The 27,294-nt window shown below is 46.5% G+C and overlaps 1 protein-coding gene across 6 annotated transcripts in view; it reads left to right on the top strand.

Annotated features, from left to right (window-relative positions):
* HDAC7 (histone deacetylase 7) overlaps nucleotides 1-27,294 on the top strand; it is a 202,747-nt gene that overhangs the window by 64,768 nt on the left and 110,685 nt on the right. For 3 of the 6 annotated variants that reach the window (XM_053369518.1, XM_053369564.1, XM_053369571.1), the window contains exons 1-2: nucleotides 9,423-9,543; nucleotides 10,009-10,083. The exons of 1 other annotated variant lie outside the window; for it this stretch is intronic. In XM_053369518.1, coding sequence (XP_053225493.1) covers nucleotides 9,438-9,543; nucleotides 10,009-10,083 — 181 coding nt within the window. In that variant the 5' untranslated portion in view covers nucleotides 9,423-9,437. Of the gene's footprint in view, nucleotides 1-9,422; nucleotides 9,544-10,008; nucleotides 10,084-24,074; nucleotides 24,109-27,294 lie in introns of those variants that run through there. 2 more of the 6 variants (XM_053369528.1, XM_053369536.1) reach the window with 2 other exon arrangements.

Below are 27,294 nucleotides of genomic sequence, written 5' to 3' on the forward strand. Positions count from 1 at the left end.
TCTGGACACGTTCCAGTTTGTCAATGTCCTTCTTGAACTGTGGTGCCCAGAACTGGACACAGTACTCCAGGTGAGGTCTGACCAGAGCAGAATACAGTGGCACTATTACTTCCCTTGATCTAGATGCTATACTCCTATTGATGCAGCCCAGAATTGCATTGGCTTTTTTAGCTGCCGCGTCACACTGTTGGCTCATGTCAAGTTTGTGGTCAACCAAGACTCCTAGATCCTTTTCACATGTAGTGCTCTCAAGCCAGGTGTCACCCATCTTGTATTTGTGCCTCTCATTTTTTTTGCCCAAGTGCAATACTTTACATTTCTCCCTGTTAAAATTCATCTTGTTTGTTTTGGCCCAGTTCTCTAATCTGTCAAGGTCGTTTTGAAGTGTGTTCCTGTCCTCTGGGGTGTTAGCCACCCCTCCCAGTTTGGTGTCATCTGCAAATTTGATCAGGATGCCCTTGAGTCCATCATCCAAGTCGTTGATAAAGATGTTGAATAAGACCGGGCCCAAGACAGAACCCTGTGGCACCCCACTAGTCACTCTTCTCCAGGATGAAGAGGAACCATTGATGAGCACCCTTTGGGTTCGGTCAGTCAGCCAGTTACAAATCCACTGAGTGGTAGCATAGTCAAGACCGCATTTTACCAGCTTCTTTACAAGAATATCATGGGGCACCTTGTCAAATGCCTTGCTGAAATCAAGGTAGGCTACATCCACTGCGTTCCCTTCATCTACCAGGCTTGTAATTCTGTCAAAAAACGAGATCAGGTTAGTCTGACATGACTTATTTTTCAGAAATCCATGCTGACTATTGGTGATCACAGCATTCCTTTCCAGGTGCTCACAGCCTGTTTGCTTAATGATCTGCTCCAGAATCTTCCCTGGTATTGATGTCAGACTGACTGGGCGGTAATTATTTGGGTCCTCTCTTTTCCCCTTTTTGAAAATAGGGACAACATTTGCCCTCCTCCAGTCTGCCGGGACTTCGCCTGTTCTCCAGGAATTCTCAAAGATGACTGCCAGTGGTTCTGAAATCACATCTGCCAGTTCTTTTAATACTCTTGGATGCAGTTCATCTGGCCCTGGAGACTTGAATACATCTAGACTAGCCAAGTATTCTTGTACTATCTCCTTAGTTATTCTGGGCTGTGTTTCCTCTGCTGAATCATTTGCTCCAAATTCTTCAGGTCGGGCATTGTTTTCTTTATCGTTGTTTTCTTTATTGTTTTCTTGTATCTTTGCACCCAGATTTGGCCATTGAGGTTCATTACCTTGAGTAGGTAGGGTTGCCAGAGAGACTACACTGGTGTCTTTTCCATTATTCTGTGATATACTAAATGTGGATGCTAATTCCCACCAGCCCAACCCAGCATGGCAAATGGTCTGGGATAATGGGACTTGTAGACCAGCAACATCTGGAGGACACCACATGAGCTTTCCCTGGCATATACCTTTGAAAGAGCAGAGGAAATGGAAGATAACCACCCAGTTTCTCCATCCACCCCTGTCCTGCCCCATCCTCTGTACATTACTTTTGCCAATAGGGAAGGAGCAATACAAAAGCTCTAGTAGAGGAACAGGGCTGGAGAAGCTATTGCTTCAACATGTCTCACTTCCAGAAGAATTTAGCAAAACTGTTTTGCAAGGTGTCTGTGTTGAGCTGGCAGTTCTATGAGTGCTGAGATGTTCATATTTGAACAATAATCCAGCTCTATTGATAACCCTTTTCGGTAAGGGAGTTGACCTTTCACCTGCTAAGATGGGGATCTAGCCCTCAAGGGACCTTTTACGTATCTCTTGCCTAGACATAGCCTTCTGCATCACCCTGATGCTGGTTTTGATTCAAATACCTGGAATAACACACATACATAGACATACACACACACAGCCTCTGTGTTTGAATAGCAGTCCCAGATCTAGCTGAACTAAAACAATTTTGTTTGCCAATGAAGTGGCAAACTCATCACATAAGGCAGGCAGTGACTCAACCGCTGGGTAAAGGCTGGCCGGTTCCTTTATTGAGATGCCAGGTGATGACTCAGCTGCTGGGTAAATTCACTTCTTGGGACTGCTTTACTTTATCACACTTTGTAAATGCAGTGGCATTAAAGAGAACCCATAAGAAAATGCAATTAATGGAGTGTGTGCTAAAAGAATAGTCCCTTTTACTTTATCTAGAGAGCACCAAAGTTTTGTGACAGAATGCACATACTTTCCCTAGGGCTCTGTGAAGTGGAACTGGTGCCTTTTCTCATTTCCCACAGCAGAAGTGAGGAACCTGTGCCCCACCCCCAGCCACTACTGCAGAACTCCAATTCCCATCATTAAGTATCACCAATAGTTAGGGACAAGGGGAGTTGTTGTAGTCAGCATTGTTTTGGCAATGGAGGGTTGCTGTTCCTTAGAAAAACTGATATGCATCATATACACACCTGAGAGTCAGCCTCACTCAACATGATGAGCTTCTTTCTGAGCAAATGTGTATCAGACTGCCATCTCGGAGGCTTGCTTTGGGCAGGCAGAGTGGTTCTGCAGCAGTTTCTTCTTAGCCCTCTGCCTGCATCCTAAAACAGCAAAACCCTGTTTGGTGCTGTTTGGTGAGGAAGGAGAAGATTGATGATGATCATCTGACAGTCACCAGCTTTATTTATTTATTTTCCACAACAGTTCCTCAATAGAGGCAGTTCTGCTGGAGCAGGAAGAACCTGGGATTTCAGAAGTGCACCTTTAAAAGTTCATAGCCAGCTTTAAAGTGCCCTCCACTACTGGTCCCTTGGTTGTGGGTGGACATATTTTTGGATGCTTGCACAGGTGTCAGAAATGCTAGTTATGGCACTGGTAGTAACAGAGAGAACTGGAGGCCAAGGGTGTGGCTTGCAGCATGCAGAGTATTGGGCAGGGTATGAGATGGAGAAGAGGGGCTGCCTAGCTAAACACCTTCTTCCAGTGATACCAAACACATGAAACTTTCAAGTTTTCACTCTGCCAACCATGAGGGCTGTAAACTTACTGAAAGAAGGAAAGAGACTTTATCAAGAATCTAGGACCAGTAAAAATGTACCGTATATGCAGTGTTACCTTCTGGCAACCAAAGCCAACATTTCTGGCTCACAAGCCTGCAGCTCCCCTCATGCTGTTTAAGAATGGGTTTAGTGAGTAAAGTCAGAGCTGTAGTTCCTCCATTCTCCAATAAACAGGATTTTAAAAAAATAAATAAAAATGGTGTAGGGGCATTATGGAATAGAGAATAACATTTATTGTGTTCGTCCATCAACCGTAGTAGAAGTTTACTCAGGGAGCTCCAAAGGGTAAAGAGAAGTATTGCTGCCATTCCACCCATAAAACTGTCCATTCCGCCACAGCCTCTGTGTCAAAACATTGATTCCTTTCTCTCTCTCTTTAATGTACTATCTATTTATTTGAGTTATATACTGCCCTTTGTCAAAAGAACTCAGAGCAGTTCGCAAGATAAAAACATGAGATAAAAGCACAAATAGTTAAAACAGAAACAACAAAAGAATACCCCCAAACTTATTTAAAATGCTGTAGCATATCAATAATTACTCTTTCCCCTTCCTGGGTACATAACACAGTAATCTCTCTTTCTTAATGCTCAAAATCATACTTTGATTAAGCATAGACTGATCTCTCACAAAGCTATCTCAATCCATTTAGGTGTTGTAGTTTTTAAAAAAGAACAACAACAACTTGGGATGACAACTTGGGTAACTTTATTACCTTTTGGTAATAAAGGAATGAGAAATGTGAATTAACAATAGGATACTAAGGAAACAGCCCTTCTCCCCCCCCCATGCTGTGCTAGTTCTCATCTCTTCAAGGCTGCCTTCCTAAGCATAAAGTGGAAGTAAATGCCATTAAAAACACGTTTACACAGTTTATGCACAGTTACCTATTACTAAGCCCTATGGAATTTAGCAGGACTTACTTCTGAGTAAGTGTGCTATCAGTCACATTTAATTTACATTGAAAACAATGGGATTTAAATCATTATTAACCATTTGACTGGGACCCATGTCTGCCCCTTGAATTCAGTGGGGCACCTCATTGGGTCTCCCCCTCCCCAGGTAAGCAGAGTGTGGCTCAGACTTGCATGTTTCCTTTCATTGGAATGTGTGGGGAAAGGTAAATGACTTCTGTCAGTCTTGACCCTCCAGGTGTTTCAACTGCAGCTCACATTAACCCGTATACTGGTACTTTGTTAAAGCAGTGCCCGTTTTGTGTTTGTTTGGTGTTTTTTTTAAAAAAAATCTTTTTATTTTAAACAAGGGAATAGAAACAACACAGGTATTGTAAAAAGTTTATGACATTTAGGGGGGGGGAGGCTAAATGCAGACTTACATAACCAAAGAAATAACTTTAGTTCTACTTGAGGGAGAAAGATGGGGGGGGGGAGGATAAACATGCCATACACAAAATGAAGGCTAAAGCAAGTCTGTGAGGGCACCAAGTTGGGAGTATGTATTTATTATTATTATTATACTGCCCTATACCCAGAGGTCTCAGGGAGATTTACAGAATAAAATCAGAATATAAAACCACAAAATACATGATCAAAATAAAAACAACCCAACTATAACCCAATATTGTTCACTGACTCCTCATTCCCTGGCAGGGAGGGGCATTCTTTTGTCATTCACATCAGGTAGCCAAATGTCTTGGGCTGGCTTGGGTTGCCATGTGTCCTCTTTTTCCAAGACATGTCCTCTTTTTCGTGGATAGAGTTCACAGAATCACAGAATCACAGAATCATAGAGTTGGAAGAGACCACAAGGGCCATCGAGTCCAACCCCCTGCCAAGCAGGAAACACCATCAGAGCACTCCTGACATATGGTTGTCAAGCCTCTGCTTAAAGACCTCCAAAGAAGGAGACTCCACCACACTCCTTGGCAGCAAATTCCACTGTCGAACAGCTCTTACTGTCAGGAAGTTCTTCCTAATGTTTAGGTGGAATCTTCTTTCTTGTAGTTTGGATCCATTGCTCCGTGTCCGCTTCTCTGGAGCAGCAGAAAACAACCTTTCTCCCTCCTCTATGTGACATCCTTTTATATATTTGAACATGGCTATCATATCACCCCTTAACCTCCTCTTCTCCAGGCTAAACATGCCCAGCTCCCTTAGCCGTTCCTCATAAGGCATCGTTTCCAGGCCTTTGACCATTTTGGTTGCCCTCCTCTGGACACGTTCCAGTTTGTCAATGTCCTTCTTGAACTGTGGTGCCCAGAACTGGACACAGTACTCCAGGTGAGGTCTGACCAGAGCAGAATACAGTGGCACTATTACTTCCCTTGATCTAGATGCTATACTCCTATTGATGCAGCCCAGAATTGCATTGGCTTTTTTAGCTGCCGCGTCACACTGCTGGCTCATGTCAAGTTTGTGGTCAACCAAGACTCCTAGATCCTTTTCACATGTAGTGCTCTCAAGCCAGGTGTCACCCATCTTGTATTTGTGCCTCTCATTTTTTTTGCCCAAGTGCAATACTTTACATTTCTCCCTGTTAAAATTCATCTTGTTTGTTTTGGCCCAGTTCTCTAATCTGTCAAGGTCGTTTTGAAGTGTGATCCTGTCCTCTGGGGTGTTAGCCACCCCTCCCAGTTTGGTGTCATCTGCAAATTTGATCAGGATGCCCTTAAGTCCATCATCCAAGTCGTTGATAAAGATGTTGAATAAGACCGGGCCCAAGACAGAACCCTGTGGCACCCCACTAGTCACTCTTCTCCAGGATGAAGAGGTACCATTGATGAGCACCCTTTGGGTTCGGTCAGTCAGCCAGTTACAAATCCACTGAGTGGTAGCATAGTCAAGACCGCATTTTACCAGCTTCTTTACAAGAATATCATGGGGCACCTTGTCAAATGCCTTGCTGAAATCAAGGTAGGCTACATCCACTGCGTTCCCTTCATCTACCAGGCTTGTAATTCTGTCAAAAAATGAGATCAGGTTAGTCTGACATGACTTATTTTTCAGAAATCCATGCTGACTATTGGTGATCACAGCATTCCTTTCTAGGTGCTCACAGACTGTTTGCTTAATGATCTGCTCCAGAATCTTCCCTGGTATTGATGTCAGACTGACTGGGCGGTAATTATTTGGGTCCTCTCTTTTCCCCTTTTTGAAAATAGGGACAACATTTGCCCTCCTCCAGTCTGCCGGGACTTCGCCTGTTCTCCAGGAATTCTCAAAGATGACTGCCAGTGGTTCTGAAATCACATCTGCCAGTTCTTTTAATACTCTTGGATGCAGTTCATCTGGCCCTGGAGACTTGAATACATCTAGACTAGCCAAGTATTCTTGTACTATCTCCTTAGTTATTCTGGGCTGTGTTTCCTCTGCTGAATCATTTGCTCCAAATTCTTCAGGTCGGGCATTGTTTTCTTTATCGGAGAAGACTGAGGCAAAGAAGGCATTGAGGAGTTCAGCCCTTTCTGTGTCCCCTGTTTGCATTGCACCATCTTCTCCTCTGAGTGACCCCACTGTTTCTTTGTTCTTCCTTTTGCTACGAACATACCCATAAAAGCCTTTTTTGTTGCTTTTAACCTCTCTAGCAAGCCTGAGTTCATTCTGTGCTTTAGCTTTTCTGACTTTGTGTCTACACGTGCTGGCTATTTGTTTGAATTCCTCTTTGGTGGTTTCCCCCCTTTTCCATTTTTTGTACACATCCTTTTTTAATCTTAACTCAGTTAAAAGTTCTTTAGATAGCCACCCTGGCTTCTTTAGGCACCTTCCATGTTTCCGTCTCATTGGTATTGCCTGAAGTTGTGCTTTTACTATCTCCCTCTTAACAAACTCCCAGCCATCATGAACTCCCTTTCCTTTTAGTATTACTGTCCATGGGATCTCACCAAGCACTTCCCTAAGTTTTATGAAGTTGGCTTTCTTAAAGTCGAGAAATTGAGTCCTAGTATGCTTGGCTGCTCCTTTCCGCTGTATAGTAAACTTCAGAAGAGCATGATCACTCGCGCCTAATGATCCTTCCACTTCTACCCCACTAACCAGGTCATCAACATTGGTTAGGACCAGATCTAAAATGGCTGTTCCTCTTGTTGCTTCTCCCACTTTCTGGACAATGAAGTTGTCTGCAAGGCCAGTGAGGAATCTGTTTGACCTTATGCTCTTGGCTGAGTTTGACATCCAACAAATATCCGGGTAATTGAAGTCCCCCATTACTACTATCTCCCTTCCTTTTGCATGCTTGGCCATCTGTTCCAGGAAGGCATCATCTATGTCCTCCGTTTGGCTTGGGGATCTATAGTAAACTCCCACAATGAGGTCACTGTTATTCTTCTCTCCCTTAATTTTGACCCAAATGCTCTCACTTTGGCTTTGAGGTTCTAAATCTTGGATCTCTTCACAGGTATACACATCCCTGACATATAACGCCACTCCTCCTCCTTTCTTGTCTGGTCTGTTTCTCTGAAATAGATTGTATCCCTCCATTATTACATTCCAATCGTGGGACTTATCCCACCAGGTTTCAGTGATTCCTATTATGTCATATTTAGTTTGCTGTACCAAGAGCTCAAGCTCATCTTGTTTATTTCCCATACTTTGCGCATTAGTGTACAGACATTGAAGTCCATTAATCATTCCCCCGTGTCTCTTATTTAAGGATTTTTTCCTCCCACCACTAGGTCTGCGTGCTGTTTGCTCCATTCGGTCTATGACATTTGGATGATCATCTTCATCAATTGATAGACTCCTACCTTCAGGAGCACTGTCTCCCTCCCCCACATTAGTCAGTTTAAAGCCCTCCTGATGAGGTTTCTGAGATTTTTTGCAAAAACATTCCTCCCAACCGTTGTGAGGTGCAGCCCATCGCTTGCCAGAAGTCCATCTTCAAGAAACTGCATTCCGTGATCTAAGAATCCAAACCGTTCCTGTTTACACCATTTGCGAAGCCAGTTGTTCACTTCCACTATTTTTCCCTCTCTCCCTGGGCCACGTCGTTCAACTGGGAGGACAGATGAGATGACAATTTGTGCATTTAATTGCTTCAGTTTCCTGCCCAGAGCCTCGTAATCTCTTTTGATCTTCTGGAGGCTATTGCTTGCAGTGTCATTGGTTCCCACATGAACCAAGAGGAAGGGGTATTTGTCAGTGGGTTTTATGATTCCTTGCAGTCGTTCAGTTACATCTTGGATCTTAGCCCCGGGGAGACAGCACACTTCCCGAGACATCTTGTCAGGCCCACAGATCACTGCTTCTGTTCCCCTCAGTAGGGAATCCCCTATCACCACTACACGCCTCCTCTTAGGTCTGGTCGGGGTTCTTCCGTGAGCTGTCCGTTCCAAGGTCGCCTGCACATTCCCTGAGGACTGCCTTTGCTGCTCGTCTTCATATACCTGATCGACTGTAATGAGGGAGAGATCCTCAAATGGAGTCTGCTCTTCGTCTTCCATGCTAGGGGAAAGGACCTCAAAGCGATTGCGTATTTCTAAACAATCAGAGCGAACCCTGGGCCTCCTACTTCTTGTCATAGGAATCCATAGTTAAATGTAAAGGTAAAGGTAAAGGGACCCCTGACCGTTAGGTCCAGTCGTGGCCGACTCTGGGGTTGCGGCGCTCATCTCGCTTTATTGGCCGAGGGAGCCGGCGTACAGCTTCTGGGTCATGTGGCCAGCATGACGAAGCCGCTTCTGGCAAACCGGAGCGGTACCTATTTATCTACTTGCACTTGACGTGCTTTCGAACTGCTAGGTTGGCAGGAGCAGGGACCAAGCAACGGGAGCTCACCCCGTTGCGGGGGATTCAAACCGTAGAAGTCAGCAAATGTGTCCTCTTTTTTGCTCTTCAGAATATGGCAACCCTAAATTAAATTAAATTCAGTTTGAGGTGGGTGTGGGAATCAGTGTGTGCTCTGGGTTGTATAGTATCGAGTCATATCATATAGTATCAAAATAAATTTTGGGATATACAAACAGATAACAGTATCCCTGCCTCTCTCAGGAGCATTGGCTATTCTTCCGCAGTTCTCCTTGACGTGATGTTGTGAACAGGGAACAAACATGAAAGTTCAGAGAGGCTTCTTTATCTTGATGCGTGTTTGTCTCAAAGGAGACCTAATATGCATGAGATTACCCGGCTAGAGGCAAGTTCACAGCTGTCATTGGGATTGTACGTACTTATGGTGCACATGTCAGAGACTCATATATAATAATATTTTGGGAATGATTCGTGTCCTTATGGAGCTGCTTTCTTTTGTACTTTCTGGATGACCCATGATCGTTTTATAAAGTAGTTGGGTTAAATATTATCAGTCAAGGAATCAAGTAGCTTCTTTCCCCCCGTGTATTTCTTCTCAGTAATTAATTCGGTGTGGCTCCAGCAAATTTTTATTCTAAAAGTCCGGCCCAGGACAAGAAAAGCTTTGGAGCCGCTGGCGACGGGGCTCCGCGCCCGAGATCCCGGCACCAGATGGAGCGCTTGAACAGCAAACTTTCCGTCAGCCCGCCTCTTGGCTCCGCTTGCGCCAATCGCGAGCGCCCCTGGCGAACAATGCGGCTCCCCCGCCCCCTCCCGTGTGGTTTCTTTCTTTCTCTTGCGCCCCCCCCCCGTTTCCATCCCGCTGTTCCTTCTTGTTCGCCGGCTCCTCCCCCGCCGCCTTCGCTGCGCTCGCTGCCGTCGGGGGGTGTGAAGAGAGCGGGCAGGGAGACTCGGGGCCGGGCGCAGGTGGATCCGCCCGCGGCTGCCGAGGGATGGAGCGGGCCGGGATCGCCGAGCCCCGCCGCTGAGCTCGACTTTCTCTCCGCCGCGAAGGACAAAAGCAGCGCGGGCTTGATGGCCGCGGGAGCAGCCGGCTCGCTGGTCCGCGCGGAGCCGTGGATGTGAGCTCCGCAGGCGGGCTCGACGGGGCTCCCGGTGCGCTCCCTGCCCGAGGGAGGCAGCCGGCGGAAGCAGAGCCCCCCCATGCCCGGACTGCACCCTGCGCTGGGCAGCAGCAGCAGCAGCGCCACTCACGACGCCGATTCTCTTTTCTCCTCCGCAGATGGACTTAAAGGGCGAGCAGCAGACGGCGAGAAGGGCGTGAGCGCCGACGGCGACCGCGGGGCCTCCAGCCAAGGTAAGGCGCGAGCAGCGGCGCGCCGGGGGCGACTCTCCGGCCAGGGCGGGTCGGCCGACTGCGCCCTGAGGGCGGAGGGGTGCCGGCTGCCCGCGCGGCTGCGCTTGCGAAGGGCGCAAAGGGAGACGGCGGTTTGCCGGGGATGCGCGGCAGAAAGGGAAAGGAGGGAGAAGGCGAGGCCCGCAGAAGCTATTTTTTGCATCTCTCCCCCCCCCCCCCGCGTGACTCGGCCTGTGTGTGTGTGTGACAAGGCGAGGGACTTGGCCGGACCGCCCGCGAGAAAGAGAAAGGGGAGGCGGAGGCTTGACTTTCCTTTCTCTTTCTCCGCCGACGGGAGGCGGAGAGGCCGCGTGCTGTGCCGAGGGCAAGGTTTGTTGAGAGCCCGGGGCTGCAGTCGCAATGACGCGTGGACTTCGAGGGAAGACTCTCACAAGTTACTGGGGCTTCCAATGAACGCCAGGTCAGACTGCCCGTGTTCTCGTGGCTTCCTGGTGGTTCATCTCTTTCCCCAGCCTCCGCCCCCCCTTTAAGGCGCGCGATGTTGCCCGGAGTGTCATTGCGCCCCGTTACATGTTCTTTGGGTGCATGGCTTTGACGTTGTTCATTGCGGCTTGGCTCACTGGCGTGAGTTGTCTAGATCCTTTTGCTTCCTCCCAATCCTCCTTCCCCAGTAATGTGGTATATAGAATCGTAGAGCTGGAAAGACCACAAGGGTTTATCTAGTCCAACCTCCTGCAATGCAGGAATCTTTGGTTCATTGTGGGGCTCAAGCCCATAACGCTGAGATTAAGTGTCGCATACAGCAGATGGTATTTTTAAAAATGTGTCTTGTGTTTTCAAAACGGTTTATATATATATTGCTTGATTGCAAATCTCTCTCCTCGCCCCATTGCATTTATCTACCTGTGGACACAGACTAGTTTTGCCTAAGTTGTTCTCAGCATCCTGCTTTTCAATTTATCTGAAATCTGCAGCTTAAACTGGGACATGGCATGGCCTTTACACTCGGGAAAGGGTTGTACAGCTCAGTGGTGGAGTATCTGCTTTGCATGCAGGCTCAATCCCTGGCGTCTCCAGGTAGGGCTGGGAATATCCCCTGCCTGAAACCCTGCAGAGTTGCTGTCAGTCAGCATGGACAATATTAGTTAGATGGACTTGGTATGAGGCAGTTTCCTAGGTTCTTGGGGCCTTGGGGGCTTTTAAGGGCCAGGCCCCAGGTCTGCATGAAGACCTGGCGATCTATTCCTGGTTCCCACGAGGGAGCAGTGCTGCTTTGGCTGAAGCAATGGGTGGCACTAGTTGGCCTTTGGATGAGTTCCAGCTTGCTCAACACATTTAATAAAGTGTAGCTTTAAAGCCTCTGCACACCCACCCACAGCCCAAGTTAGAAATGTCTCTGAGAAGCTCTGGATGTAAAGAGATGGTTCATGATGCGCTGGTGGTGCTCCTTTCATCCTCATTCACCATCCTTTTGGAGGTAAGAATCACTTGGGGACTTTCCATTGTGCTCACAACAGGTCAAAGCAGCACAGCTTAGCTGTCTTCGCAGTCTTGAGGTGTCTGTCTGTCTGATTGTGTCTCAGGCCTTATCCATAGTTAACTTTTGCCACACACTTTCTGAGCACAGGTCTGTGGTTTCCCAGTCCACACTGGAGCACTCTTCTTTTCGCCCCGGAGCTTTTGCCATGATAACTCACTCTTTAAAGCTGAAGGGCAACAAACAGCAATTCAAGTTTTCTGTGAATTGCAATTTGGTGCGATGCAGCGGTGAAGAGTGGATTTTTGTGGGGAAAGCTTCAGAGCCAAAATAGAGCACTCGGACCCGGAACTTGAAAGTGCAGGCTGTGCCTAGAAAGTGCAGAGGCAAAAGGTAAGTGTTGATAAGCTCACGGTCTTGTCCCTATACTTGATCTTATGACTTGGTGCAGATGAAATGTCAACATACTTCAGGCTTTGGTAGTTAGTATGCACCCACCTCTGAATGTGATACTTTGTTAGGTTGTTGTCATGGGCACCTGAGTGCAATCTGTTTGAAGTTTGTGAAATGGTCAGGAGCAAGAGTCCTCAAAATGTGAGGAGGACCTCTCTTTCGGGATGTTAACAATTTGAGGGAGTATGGTTGAGCAACGGACCTGGCGACATTCAATGGGCATGAGAACCTTTTTCTCATGTTATTTGCATTGTAGGGCAGGAATGAAGGAAAGTTTGACCCTCCAGATTCTGGCAGATTCCAGCTCCCATCATCCTCATTGGCTGGGGCTGATAGGTATTGGGGATTCAGCAACACCTGGAGGCCTGCAGGTTCTCCCTCTGTGCTGTGGGGTTGAGTGTAACTGCACCATTGGTGCTGTCTCTTGATGTTTATATGTTCAATATGGACAAAAGGGGTGGATAGTTGTGAGCAGCGGCTCATAGGAAACTACTATATCATGAGGTAAACCATTGGCCCATCTAGCAACTGTATTGTCTACCTTCACTGATGGGCAGGTACTTGGATATGCCAGAGTCTGAACCTGGGGTTTTCTGCATGCAAAGCAGATTCTCCACCATGGAGCTGTGGTTCCATGTTAAGAACATGACTACTGTTGTGTAGGTGGTCCATGCAGTCGTGACCTCTGAATGAGTGGGGTCTTCAGTTATTTGCAGCATCCGTAGATGAGCAGTTGCTCATGCATAGCCACCCTTTTGCTGAATGTGCAGCCCTCATAGGAACATAACAAAAGCGTGGCTCGGTCAAGCCAATGGTCCATCTAGCCCAGCATTCTCTTCTCACAGCGGCCAACCAGATGCCATTAGGAAACTCACAAGCAGCACCTGAGTGCAAGAGCAACTCTCCCCTCCGGAGGTTTCCAGCAACTGGTATTCAGAAGCCTTGCTGCCTACAGCCAAGGACAGGCTTATGTGCACAGTCCCATTCTACTTTCTGCGTGTGATCAAGGGCTTAAGGGACTTTGGTTTCTCTCCTTCCAGAGTCAGGACACACACATTTAAAGCTGGTGATCTCTAACGGGGCACCCATGGACACACAAGCCCCCACAGAGGTCTTCTCTGATGCCCACAGGATTCACTTCCCTGCATCTCCCCCCTCCTCTTGAAAGCAGCTTGAATGAAGACATTGTGTTGGAGCCAGTAGAGTAAGTTGTGGTGTGCACTTGGTTGCAGGGTGTGTCCAGTGCACATGGGCTCCAAAAGGTTGGCAGCCCTGGTTCTAAGATATCTACTCTGGAAACTGGGTAGAAGATTTCAAGCACTTCCTGGCTGAGGTTGTACCATTCTGGTGCTTTTAGTGTTTCCATCTGACATGTAGAAGAAAAAAACCAGAAAACGAGAGAGGTTGGAAATCCACTATTTTTCTCTTACATTATCAAACATTTTTAGGATTTCAGTCCCACCAGATAGGTTTATCCCGGGTGTAGGTGTTGTTGACCTCTGTATCACTCTGACTTGTTTATATCTCTTAAGAACTTAAGGCTGTAATTTTATACTTAACACTTAACCTGGGAGTAAGCCCCACTGAACACGTGTAAGATTTTGCCTTTAATTTTGGAATGAAGTCAAATTCTAGAGTGTGCGTTTGTGCTTTTCAGAGAAGAAAGAATTCCAGAAGGTGAATTTCTTCCATCTCAGCAGCACTTGGGTGAGATATGCCCCACCTAGTAATATTCTCGCCTCCCCCACCACCACCCTTGATATGCAATTCCTAAAGGTGCAGGATGAGCCCTCTCCCATCTTTCTCACCAAATAAGATTTATGACTCCTCTCTTTTGAGGCCTTGCTCATCTTTGCCTGTTATCTCATCCTGATCTATACCATCCATATTTTGATTCAGGTTACTGGATCTATTTTGTGTTTTCTAGAGTCAGGGACAGACCCATACAGCAGCCTGATGCATGCCACCCAGGAGCATGAAGAAAGGAAGGGGAATTGTAGTCCAGCAGAACTTGGAGGGCCGCAGGGTCCCTTACCTGCTCTAACAGGTGTGGGTATCTCAACAGGCTTTTGACGAGCAGCATCAGACAAATCCATCTTTTCCACAGAGCTTTTTAAACCCTTCTCATGAGTGGTGGTTGAGCTAGCTAGATACAAAAAGGGGACAGGAGGCTCCTGCACTTTTAATAGTTATTTAGTAGAGGGGATTTTGGCGTGCAACAGTTAAAGGTGCTCCCTGTCCTTTCTTTGCACCATGGCAGGTTTTTTTTTGCAAAGGTCTATGATGTGGAGGGGGAAATGGCTGTGCAATTAAAGTTTTAAGCACCCCAATTCCCTCTCAGCCCTGATTGCAAGGTGAAGCAGCCTTTAGGTTGAGTTCCAACTTGGATCAGCCCGTGCAGAGGAGAGTTCTTGGATCAGCCCGTGCAGAGGAGAGGGCAGCCGGGTACACTTGCTCTGGGCCTCCGTGTGCAATCCTGACCAGGCAGTCCAACCAGGAGATGGCTGCTTTTTTGTTTGAGTTTATAACTTTATTCCTGGCTAGGCCTCAGACAAGATCTGTGTGCACCTGGTCCTCAGTGTATGGTGGTCCCAACCTCATTTCAGATTTGGAGTGTGTACCCACCCACCCCACTCACACATGAAACAAAGACCACCACAGCCAATCACAAATGACAGCCACACCCTAGGCCAACCCCAACCTCTTTCACCACCAAAGGAACACAAGTGAACAGCAGAGAACCTGCACAAGCAACGCTGACACCAAACCCCTCACATAGTAAGCAAAATAGAAACATCACCCTACCCCACCCCCACCCATCTCCCCCCCTCCACCTCTTTCCCCCTATTCTTCCTAATGTCTCAACAAATGAAACTGATTTGTAAAAATGTTACATGGTAAAAATACGAGAGACAGACATTACATATACTTTTGTAAATCAAGAAAATCTTTAATAAAAATACATTTTAAAAAAGATTTGGGATGTGTATGTGAGTGGTGCAGAAGCTCAGAAATCACTGGTGTTTAATTGTAATGTGTCAAAGCGATGATTGGAGGGCACATGATGTAGCAGTCTTACTGAAGCTAGCCAGGTCTGCGTCTGGTCTGTTGGCCATGCCGGCTGGGACTGATTAGAGTTGGAGTCCAACATTTGGAGGACCTGATCCAATTTGCTAGGGAAACTACTGACTTTGGGGGTGAGGCTGGTACTGGTTAAGGTCCCTTGCAGAGAGAGGCAACTAGATTTTGGCTTAGGAGTGCTGCCCCACGCACTGATCTATTCCATGTGCTCCTGTGGGTGGTGTTTTAGTGCCAGAGTTCCAGTGGGGAATTCCACTGCCATGGCGATTCCGTAAGGAAAATGCGTCAGAAGCTCCTGCTCAGTGTTGTGTCTGGTGTCTGCGATTGCCTTGTGGGACTTGCACTACAAGAAGCTCTGAGTCCTGCCTTTGCACATCATTGAGCACATCATTGGTTCAGAAGGAACCTCCGGCGTGTGCACACGTGACGGGACGATGGCAACCTAAATCTGCTGAATTCCACAAAAGAGGTGCTGAAAATGGATGAAATGGTGGAAAACACTGCTCAACTTTCCTCTCTGTCATCATTTTATTTTGTGCTTGTATTAATAGCCAGACCTGTGAAATTCATGTACTCTTGTGCTATTTGGGTGGGTGGGGCTGGGGGAACTGGCATACAGCTTTGCTCCTGAGCAACCTCTGCTTTCATCATGGGTACGTTTACATTTTTTGGAAAATGTTCAAGAGGCATTTGCTGAAGTCTCAAGTGAGAGGAGGGTCAGTCAAAGCTTCTGGCATTCAGAGATTAGTCTCCTCTTTTCACACTGGGGCAATGGCTTACTATTTATCTGCCTGTATGCCAGATAAGTGGAGGGGGATATCTGCCTTGTTTCACAGGGAGCTGCAGCTAATCCGTGCTTCTTGCTCTGTGTCTACCACCCAGCCACACGCCTTCCTCTTCAAATATGCAGCTCAGGTGGTACAGCTGCTCCTGGACTGTACCATTTCAAACTCCTTGTTACCTTTCGGTGGGGTGGGAGAGACTATTAAATTCTTCCCTTTATTCAAAAAACAAACATCAAAAACTGGATGGCCTTGCTATACTCATCTGCTTTCCTTATATAGGGTTTCCCTTTCCTCTCCACTGCCCCATGGCAAAGCATTCAGGCATGTGATTTCCCCACCTGCAGTCAAAAGTGGGACACTTCTATCTTCCGCCTCAGTGTTGGAAGCTCAGATATGCAAGCCAGGTGCCCCGTGGCTCCTTAAACCAAGGTTACACTTGCCAAAAGAGAATGCCATACTGCCATTTTGGGGCAAGACAACACTAAAGTTTTATTTTTCAAATGATGGACTGACTGTGGTAGATTCTCAGTGAAACATCTTCCTAGTTCAGATGACAATCTTGAGCCAGGTTAAAAACTTTGAGAACTTAAAGAAGAAAAAGCACTTGATCCAGGGATGGTCCACATATCCTTTTCTTAATGGTGTCTGCTCCTGCTCTGGCTACACAGAAAAAGCATTTTGGTTCCTGAAATTTATTCCAATTGTGCAGATAAAATATAACTGATGGAATTCTACATGATGGGGTGTTGGTGTGTAAAAACAGTCAAGATCCAATGATCCCTCAGTTATGCACCTCCTGATGGTTGAGATGTTGTGCCCCATCCTGGTGCCCAGGCATCTTCACTCGGTTGCAAGTGGTCGATAGGCAGGTGCAAAATATGCCTGGCTAATTTCGAACACTGACCTCAGTTGTAGTTTCGGATCAATTTCACCCTATATTTTCTGTTTTTTCTTTCTTGTTCTCATAATTTGTGAACCTTTGAGCAACCTCAAACAACAGCCCTGTAAACTAAGTCAGAATTATTATCCCTGCCCTTCCTTTTCCAGATGGGGCGGGGGCTGAGACTTAAGAAAGAATGGCTGACATAAAGCCACCCAGTGTTTTCATGGCAAGATTTGTAGCTCAGGCTGTGTATACACTATACATTTAAAGCACGAGCCTTCATGAAAGAATCCTGGGAACTCCACAGAGCTACAGTTCCCAGCCTCCATAACAAACTCCAATTCCCAAAATTCTTAGGGGGAACTCATGTTCTTTAAATATATGCTATACCAGCACTGATTTTTTCCTGTAAGCTGTACACTCAGTTCACTTGGGCCAGTGAGGAGATCCAGCTGTCCTGGCCAGTGCTTTGTGTGAAACCAAGTATGTGCCCTAAAATGTGGTCCCAACGTCCTGTGCAATGTTCCTCAGCAGGCAGCCTATGTTTAAAGTCTTCTTTGTAGAATGTTTGGAAAAACATTGCTGTCTATAACCCGTGTCCTTTTCATTCCCTTAATCCTTGAACTTGCCATGCTCTGTCAGGCATGAGATCTCCCAACATTGGCAGTCTTTGCCCCAAAGAGACTACAGTGCATACAAAACAGAGGGAAAGGATATATGATTCACCCTCTTCTCTCCCCCCCCCCCACAAAAACATGATCTGGTTTCAGAATTATGGTGATAGGAACCGGGGTGCAATTGAAAAGGCTGTTTGCTAGTTGAAATAATAATTTTAATAAACTGTAGCCCCAGTGTAGAATCAGAGCTGAAATCATTGCTAGCTGTTTTCTTGTACTTTCAGCATTCTTGCCTCTGCTTCACTGCCAAACTGTTCAGTGGCAAAGATTATTTCATAGCGACCTACCGGTATTTCCAAAAATTTTCTGCTTTCAAGCCTTGTTCTGCTAAGGGTTAAGGTGCTATTGCTCTGCTCCCACCCCTTTAAGGTGTGCTTGAGAATTTTCCAAGAACCATTAGAAGCCGGGCATCTGGGTTCCAGCAGCTATTTATAGCCTGGATAATAGATCAGAAAGCCACCTGAGCCTGCCAGCTGCCTTTCTGCTGGGTTTTATTTGAATGCTCTTCAGAGGCAACAGAGTGCATAACAAACAGTCACTCCAAAAAAACTCCTGTAGGCAGTTCCTGGTAGAGCAAGTGAGCAGGCTTGGCAAATGGACACTGTAAACCGAGGAAGTGGCTTTGGGAGGCAGCTGGGGAGCTTCTTTCACTGGGCATCTAGAAATACATAATTCCAGATACGGATATTTTGGGGATGGGGAGGGGGACACACATGCATGCAAATATTGGGAATAAATTGAAATATTTTCAGCTTGACACTATAGGCCAGGCTTCTGGGGGAAAAGTCAAAGCTGCCTTTTCACATACACAAATTTCGTGCTTCAGCAGACTTTTGATTCCAAACAGGGGGGGAAATGTGCATTTCTGGAAATTCTACATGCATGGTGATCCATCTTTGTTTTGATGTTTTAAAACTGGGCCACTGTCTTAGTCACAGCCCTCCACTGTGTAGACCACCCTGACTGGCCCCCATTCTCCAGGTGGAGTCCCAGCCTCACCAGGGCTGAAAGCTGGAGGACATGCAGATAACCTTTAAACCAGGGGTCAGCAACCTTTTTCAGCCATGAACCGGTCCACTGTCCCTCAGACCTTGTGGTGGGCTGGACTATATGGGGGGAAGGAATGAACGAATTCCTATGCCCCACAAATAACCCAAATGCATTTTAAATAAAAGGACTCATTCTACTCATGTAAAAACACACTGATTCCCGGACCATCCATGGGCCGGATTGAGAAGGCGATTGGGCCGGATCCGGTCCACCGGCCTTAGGTTGCCTACCCCTGCTTTAAGCCTTTTGCGGCAAGAGGCAAAGTCTGCCTGGAGGCTCCTGCCTACTCCCTCTCACCCCCCCCCCTTGTGGGCTACCGTAAGTCAGGCTTGAGGAACCTTAGGCCTGGGAGCTGAATGCGGCCCTCCAGACCATATAACTCTTCCCAGGTCACACCCTCACAGAGAAGCTAGCCAATTATACAAAGGTAAAAATTCATGTTAGTGGCTTAGCCTACGTCTGCCCCCTGCCCACCCCCACCCCCCCCGGTGTGTGACTCTCTGGAGGAGTGCGTCCTTTGGGCTTAGGAAGGTTGGCCATCTGGAGCAGCTAGAAAACACAGAGGAAAACATCCGTCCCTTGATTATTGGACTGCTAGTGGGAGGCAAGAGATTGCTTCTAGTAGTTGGGCCGTGGGGCTTCCGGTCCGAGGTTTCTGTGTGTCCTGTGTGCTGGTTCACTGTGCCCCTTCTGATCATGCAGGTCTATCCACTTCCAAGCTGATGGGCTTGTGGAATCAGGCCCTAGTCATTGGTGGTGGTTTTCGCCTTTTAGGATTCCTGAAGTCTTGCTGCACGAGATGTGGGATTTGAAATGGTGCATTGAATACTATATCCTGAGAATTCCAGCTTTCAAAGAAGAGCAGTTTTTCTTTCTTAGCTGAAGAATTCTAAACCTTTGTACTTTCCACACGTACAATCTCCACAGACTGTGTGTGCCTCAGAGAGTGTCTATTCTGTGAAGGCCCTTCTTGAGCCTCTGAGATGCATGTTGCACATGGCCTCCTCCCCACATCCTGTTTCAGCATTCCTCTTTTACGCTCCAAGCGTGCCAGTCCTGGATACATGAAATTTCGTGGACGGCATCTATTCTTAGCCCACCAGCTAGTTGAGTAAGTCACGTTGCCCAACAGCAGTCATGAGTTCAAGACTTTTGAGGGTGGGGAAGGGAAGCAAGATAAGAATAACAGCTGTAAACATAGAGAAGGGGGAGAGGAACATGACTGATTCCAGCCCAGATGTTTTAAATTCATGATCATCTAGCTCATTTGACAGGAGAGCTATAAATTACAGGGTTGTGTCTGTATTAACGGAGTCTGTTTGAGAGAGGAATTTTGTAGAGTTCTCTAACTTCTATAGCTGCAACAAGAGGTACTTTAATGCTGGATGCCCTCCCCTCCAGACTCCAAGCAAAGCCTGTTCCCACCTCTGCTCTGACCTTTATTTCTGGCCATTCTGACAGGGTTAAGCAACAAAGAGCATGTCTTTTGTAATAGCCATTGTGACCTAGTGGTTCAATAGGGATGGGGAAACCTGTGTGTGTGTCCACCCTGATATTGTTGGGACTCTGTTGACCCAGACAAGCATGGACAGTGGTCAAAGATGATGGGAGGTGCAGTCCAGTGTCATGTGGAGGCCTGGGTTCAGCCTTCTTCCTTGGTGGCCTTGGGCCACTCATGTGCTCTCAGCCTAACCAATCTCTTTAGGGTTGCTGTGAGGATCGGGAGAGAGCCTTGTATGCCCCTCTGAACAACTTGCAGGAAGGCTGGGATAGAAAGGCAGCCTATGTACCTAGATCAATAGAGGTGAATGCATGGACCACACTTGCTTACCCCTTACTGCCATCATCTAAACTGTGGCCTAAAAGGTGGGCTGAGCTGCCCCTCTGTTTTCTGTGTGTTTTGACGTGAGCCCCCACCCCCTTAAACACAAAACATACATAATTCTAGCCAGAGCTTCTGTTGCAATCTAAACCTAGAGCTGCTGCTGGGAAACTGTTCCCCTCCTCCTCCGCTGCCCCCCCTTCTTCTGCCCAAAGGCACAAGCTGCTGATTCCCCCTACCAGCTCCTCGTGACTCTAAATGGGAGGAAAGTGCCTATTACTCTGCAAATGTCTCATCTGTGATTTGGAAAGGGATGGTAGAAAAGTGCCAGACCAGCACTCTCTGTGCAGTGACGAAGCTGCATGCTCCGGCACTGGGGGCGGGGGTGTGGCACGCCAACTGTGGGGATGTGGCGTCTGTCCTGGGGGTGTGGCGTGCCGCCCACTGGGGCGTGGCACCTAGCACAATGGGGGGTGTACGGCACGTGTCCCGGGGGCGGCCATGATGGTAACCCCCCTCCCTGATGGTGCCAGGGGCGTGCGCTCCCCCCACCCGCCCCCGTTCCTCCACCAGTGGCTCTGTGGGGATGGTGTGAGCGTGACTTGTCTTTCACCCTCAATTCCTCAGTGTGCAAAATTGGCACATGGGAGAGTGCTTTCTCCAGGTGTCATGGACCCCTGTCAACCCAATGTGGTCAGAGAGCAGGTGATGGGAGCTGGAGTCCCAGGTTAAGGAACAATGTGGAGCTGGGCAGTGCAGGCTCAAATCCTCTTTCCAGCATGGAACAGATGTGGTAGCCTTGTCAACCATTGTGGATCTTCCAAATCTGCTAATAATCCTCCAAGCAACTCCTGGGCTGCATGTGGCAGAGTTTGCCATGTAGATTTTTTATTAGCTGACCCAGAATGTCAAGTTGGTTGGTTTTGTTTGTTTGTTTTTTGCTGTGTGGTGAAACTGGTCCTCAGTAACGGTCCCTGGGACAGTTAGGGCTTGCATAACAAGTGCACACCTCTTAGCTTGCTCCCAGTGTCAGCACACCTGATGTATATGCAAAGGTGAGCATGAGTGACAAGGCTCCAGCCCAGCCTTTGTGCCTTTCTGTCGAGCGAGTGGCTTCTGTCCCAGCTGTGTGGGTGATGCAAATCTCTCCTTTGCTGCAATCAGATGAGGCGAGTGATAATGGCTTGGTGTGTGGAAGAGGAAGGGCAGGTTCCAGGGTGGAACCTGGGGGATGCTATCTCCCCACCCACATCGAGACATTTGCCACCTGTGCTGATCTCCTCCCACAGTTGTGACAGGTCCATGCTGTGTGGGAACTTCTTTTTTTAGGTCTTTTGCTGTTTGCCTGTTGTTTTGCAGCCTGCCAGGGCAAGCTTCCCCACCTGCACCTTCTCCTTATGCACCCAAAGAGTGCATGAGAGCAAAGCAAGGCTAGAGGGAGGAGGACAACACAGGCATTGCTAGCTTCTCTTCAAAGATGAAGAAATGGCAAATTCTGTGCAGAGTTGCCAGGAGTGTGTTGCAATCTCAGGTCACATAGTGCATAAACTACGCATAAATGCCAGGGACTCTTACTACCTTCTTATTTCTGATTGGATATAAGGCCCTAGAACTGGGCACGATCCAGACAAAAGTTAAGAACTGAAGTCCACTTGCAGAAGAGTCTGCCTTATACTTGCCTACTGTTATCTACACTGATTAGCAATGGCTCTCTGGGATTTCAGAGCAGAGGTCTTTCTTTCCCATCATTTTGTACCAGATCTTTCCAACTAGAGATGCTCAGGATTCAACCTGCTCTGGTTTGTCCCTGATATTCAGCAGGTGCTTCCCTTTGGAAATCAATAGCACTTTTTAAAAGGGGCCATGTTTGGGCTAGACTGCTGCCACTGTTAACTGTTAACAATTCCTGTTTTGTCCTTGTGTTGCAGTGTTTTTTTAACCTCAGGTGTAAGAGGCTTGTGAGGGAAGCAAATAACCAGGCAATAGGTTTTTGCCTCTTCTCTCGATCACACTCTGCCCAGCGGCAGCAATGCCAGCTCCTGAATGGGAACTCCATGCATGTGATTTTACAGTTCTGCAACCACATCACAGTCTTTTTCTGAATGCCAGCTCCCATGCCACAGGTTCTCTCTTTTGTGCCTTCTAGCTGTACTGGCACATGTGTAGAGAGCAAGAGAGCCTTTGGTTATCTCCAGGGATAGGATACTTAAAGATTTCTTTATCGCATCTAGCACAGAGCTTTCCAAACTGTGTGTCGCGACAGTGTGTAGGTGTGTCGAGCGAATGCTCCCCATGCTCCTCCCAGGGCTGGAAAGGGGTTAGTTTAACCTCCAGTTTGCTAGTAAAACTGAATTACTGTGTTGCGAAATGATGCATGTCTAAAAAGTGTGTCACCAACATGAAAAGTTTGGAAAGCTCTGATCTAGCAATTACATGTGAGATCGCTGCTGGTTGACTCACTGTGTATAGTCATAGACTTCAACATTTTCAGACCGGGACCCACCTTTTAACCCCAATGTACATTTAAAGGTAAAGGGACCCCTGACCGTTAGGTCCAGTCGTTCCCGACTCTGGGGTTGCAGCGCTCATCTCGCTTTATTGGCCGAGGGAGCCGGCGTACAGCTTCCGGGTCATGTGGCCAGCAGGACTAAGCCGCTTCTGGCGAACCAGAGCAGCGCACGGAAACGCTGTTTACCTTCCCGCTGGAGTGGTACCTATTTATCTACGTGCACTTTGACGTGCTTTCAAACTGCTAGGTTGGCAGGAGCAGGGACCGAGCAACGGGAGCTCACCCCGTCGCGGGGATTCGAACCACCGACCTTCTGATTGGCAAGTCCTGGGCTCTGTGGTTTAACCCACAGCGCCACCCACGTCCCGTACATTTGGGGACCCATTTATTTTTACCATATATTTGTATAGTGGTAGTTTTTTGTTGTGACCCACCTTAGATCAGGCTGCGACCCATCAGTGTAGGGATGAGGAAATGGTGGCTCTTTGGGTGTTGTTGGGACTACAACTCCCATCACTCCTTGCCATTGGCCATGCTAGCTAGGGCTGATGGTAACTGTAGTCCAATAGCACCTGGAGAGCCATAGGTTCTGCCCATCCCTTTAGTAGTGGGCTCTGACCCATCAGTTGAAGACCAGTGCTGCCTAAGTACCACAGGTAGGGTGTCAGCTGCAGTTTCTGCAAGTGCAGGATTTGGTTCTAGATGCAGGAGAGGGCAGGAAGATGGAGAACAAGTTCTGCGATGAATAGTTGAAGAAGGGGAGACTTGTGATGTGACAGCATTCTTCAGATACCGGAAGGTACAAGGAGTTGTTTTCTGCTTCCTTGGAGGCAGAAGTAGATAAGTTATTTTGTCGTTGCCTATTACAGTGGTACTTCAGTTTTCGAACAGCTTAGTTCCCAAACAACAATGCTGCAAACCCGGAAGTAGGTGTTCGAACTTTGCCTCGGAAGCCAAACATGCTCCTGAGCTTCCATTTTCACTGCTGCACAGCTCATTTGAATGCCCCACATAGTAATTAAGGCTTTTTTCATCCCGTTTTACCCTTGCGTGGCAAATTTAAGTCCCTCCCACCATCGTAATTAAAGCCTTCCATTTCTGACTGCAGTGTTCTGAGGTGATATTTGGTGCTTTTGGTTTTGCTATTTTTTGTGTTTTTGTTTGTGGGGCTTTTTCATTTTTGTGACTGTGGCTTGTTTTTTCTTTTGTGATTGATTGATTGATTGATTGAGTGACTGCGGAAATGGATAAAAGCTCCCCATCCAAACAATGACAATCATCAGTGCAGGTACGAATTTTTATTATTATTATTTTTATTATCTACAATACTATCTTATTTATGTTATAGTACAGAACATTGATTATTGCTTTCATTTTATGGATCAATGATCTTGTTAGATAGTAAAATTCATGTTAAATTGCTGTTTTGGGGGTTGTTTTTAAAAGTCTGGAATGGATTAATCCGTTTTTAATTACTTTCTATGGGAAAGTGCACTTTGGTTTTGGAACGCTTTGGTTTTGGAACAGACTTCCAGAACGGCTTAAGTTTAAGAACCAAGGTACCACTGTATTGCATTCCTACCACATTTTTCCCTCCAAGGACCTGAAGGTGGCAGACATAGTCTCTCCTCTCACTCCATTTTATCTGTACAACAACCCTGTGAGATAGATTATGTGGGACTGCCTCTGAAAATGATTTGGAAATTTCAGCTGGTGGAGAATTTGGTGGCTAGGTTGCTCACTGGGGTAAGATGGTTTGAGCATACTACACCAATCCTGACCCAACTGCACTGGCTTCTAGTTGGTTTCTGGGCCCAATTCAAAGTGCTGGTATTGACCTATAAAGCCTTGAATGGCTCAGGACTTCAGTACCTCAAGGCCTGCCTTTCCCTATATGAACGCAGATCCTGTGACTAGCCTCTTCTTTGTGTGCTTCCCCCACAAGAAGGGGGCAACAATAGAATGGGCGTTTTCTGCAGTGGATCCCCACCTGTGGAATGCTGTGCCCAGGGAGGTTCAGCGAGTGCCTTCGTTACATATCTTTCGGCACCAGGCAAAACCATCCTTCTCCCAGGCCTTTGGCTAATTAAACAATATATGGCCTTTAAAACTGTTGGGGTTTTTGGTTTTTGGTTTTGGTTTTGTTATAGTATTATTTTTGTGCTTTTATATTGTAAGCTGTCCTGTGATCCTTGGATTGAGGACAGTAAAATAAGTAAGTAAGTAAGTAAGTAAGTAAGTAAGTAAGTAAGTAAGTCTGATAGAGAGTGACTAGCCCACCCAGGGAGCTCCATGCCCTGGCTGGGTGGGGTGAGGACTTGAGCCCTGGTCTTCCAGGTCCTAGGCCCCACCTTCACTATGCAATTAAAACCCTTTTGTACCACTTTAAACAGTCATGGTTTCCCCCCAAAACCCTCCTTGTGATTAGCTGTGCTAGAATAAGTTCTGTAAAACAATTTCTTTTAAAAATGGAATGAATTCATTGTGCTGCATTAGAGAAAAGCAAAGTTTTGCATAATTTCTGCTTGTCGAGAATCCAGCTTTTCCTTGGCACAGAATTGTTAATTGATTGATTTTAGAACAAAGTTTTCACGGTCCAGGCAAGGAGGGTGGTTGTAATCAGTTTGTAGTTTCAGTCTTCAAGCTTCAGAAAAGTGATTGGGTTTAACCAATAAACCAAAGCTTTGATTAAAGTTTAAAATTTGATCTAAATTGATTGCCATTTATAATGCAAGAGAGAACTGTGAAATTTATGATTCCTGAAGGACGTTTTTTCTGCTTTGCAGAGCACACCTTGAGCCAGATTTTATGAAAAGGAATAATTTAGATTGCTTTTCTTTCTGCTTCAGTCCAAAACCAGCAGATGTGTCTGCCTTTTGCTGATCGTACTTTGAATTATTATTATTATTGTGATCACCTTCTGCACAATGTACAATAAAGATATCAGAAAACAACAGAAATATTTAAAACAGAAATCATGCAAAATAGACACAGGGCTGGGGAACCTTTAGCCCTCAAAATGTTGTTAGACTTCAGCTTCCATTGGCGCCAGCCCACATGGTCAGTGGTCTGGGTTGATGTAGTTCAGCTGCATCAGGGCCACAGATTCTTCATCTCTACAATACACAGTGTTAGAAACTCAGATACATAAGCTAAGTGCCACATGGCTCCTAAACCAATGTTACAGTCACCAAAACAGAATGTCTAGTTGCCAGAAACTGTAAGCACACTGGACCTAAGAGTTTTTAATGTTGTTCTTAATGTTATAACGACAGCTCTAAAAACTTGTGCCCCCCCCCCCCCCGGATTGACTGACTGTGATTGATTCTCAGTTGAGCATCTGGCTAGTTCAGAGGACAACCTTGAGCTCGGTTAAGAACTCTGAGAACTTAAAGAAGAAAAGCCACTTGATCCAGGGGCCATCCACATATATATTATTCTCTACCTTCCTCTTTTTCTTAATGTTGACACAGACCATTTATAACATAGAAATATTCTTCACAGCTGTGAGCAGGGCAGTGGGGTGGGGTAAGTGAAGACAAGCTCCAACAATTAACTACAGTGTACACTGCTCCTGCTTAAATCATGTCCTTCTAGCTCCAAGGGGGTACTTTTTGCTGAACATGAGAACATGATATGGGCAATTCAGCAATGGAGTCAGGGATGGGGAACCTTTGACCCTCAGATGCTGCTGCACTCCAACTTCAATCATCCTTGATCTGGGGCTGATGGGAGCTGGAGTGCAACACCAGCGGGGGGAGGGCAGTGCTGCAGGCCTTTTAAACAGGGATTTATTGCTTTGAGGCTGGATCAGTACTTGATCAAAATGCAAATATTTCATCTGTGAACTGCCCTAACAACTAGTCAGGAGTGCTGGGGGCAGCGGGGAGAACATCAGTTTTTGCAGACATGAAAAATGAACTGCTAGTTAGATATAACAATATGAACTGATCCAACATCTGCATAGCATGTACCTGACCTCATACCAAGTGTTTTGCCTAATAAGAAGAGGGGTGATGTTATCGCTGTGTGCTGCGTTGGTAAGTCATGGTTGGAATACTTTTGTTCAGTAAAATTATGATGTTGACAAGTTGAAAAGGATTAAGAGGAAAGCTATGAGGAAGATCAAGTATCCTGAAGAGGAAAAGCCAAAAGCAGCGGATATGCTTGTTCTGGAGAGATAAGATTAAGGAGAGAGATGTTGACTTGCTGTTGTTTAAAAAATCAAAAACAAAACTCAAGTATTTAAAGAAGAATGTAAGAAAGGGGAAAAATAGGAGAATAGGAAGTTAAAGGGTTTAGATTATTGGATGGGTGAAAGCAGATTTAGAGTAAACATAAAGAGATTTGGGCAGGTGGGCGGGGAAGAGGAGGAGAGAGAAATCATGACTATATAAGAGCAATTCAATGAGTTGTGGAATCTCCTTCCTTGGAAATGTTCAAAGAGAAGTTAAGATAGATGTCTGTTAAGGAT

The sequence above is a fragment of the Podarcis raffonei genome, chromosome 2 (genome assembly GCF_027172205.1).
Source record: "Podarcis raffonei isolate rPodRaf1 chromosome 2, rPodRaf1.pri, whole genome shotgun sequence".
Lineage (NCBI taxonomy): Eukaryota > Metazoa > Chordata > Lepidosauria > Squamata > Lacertidae > Podarcis > Podarcis raffonei.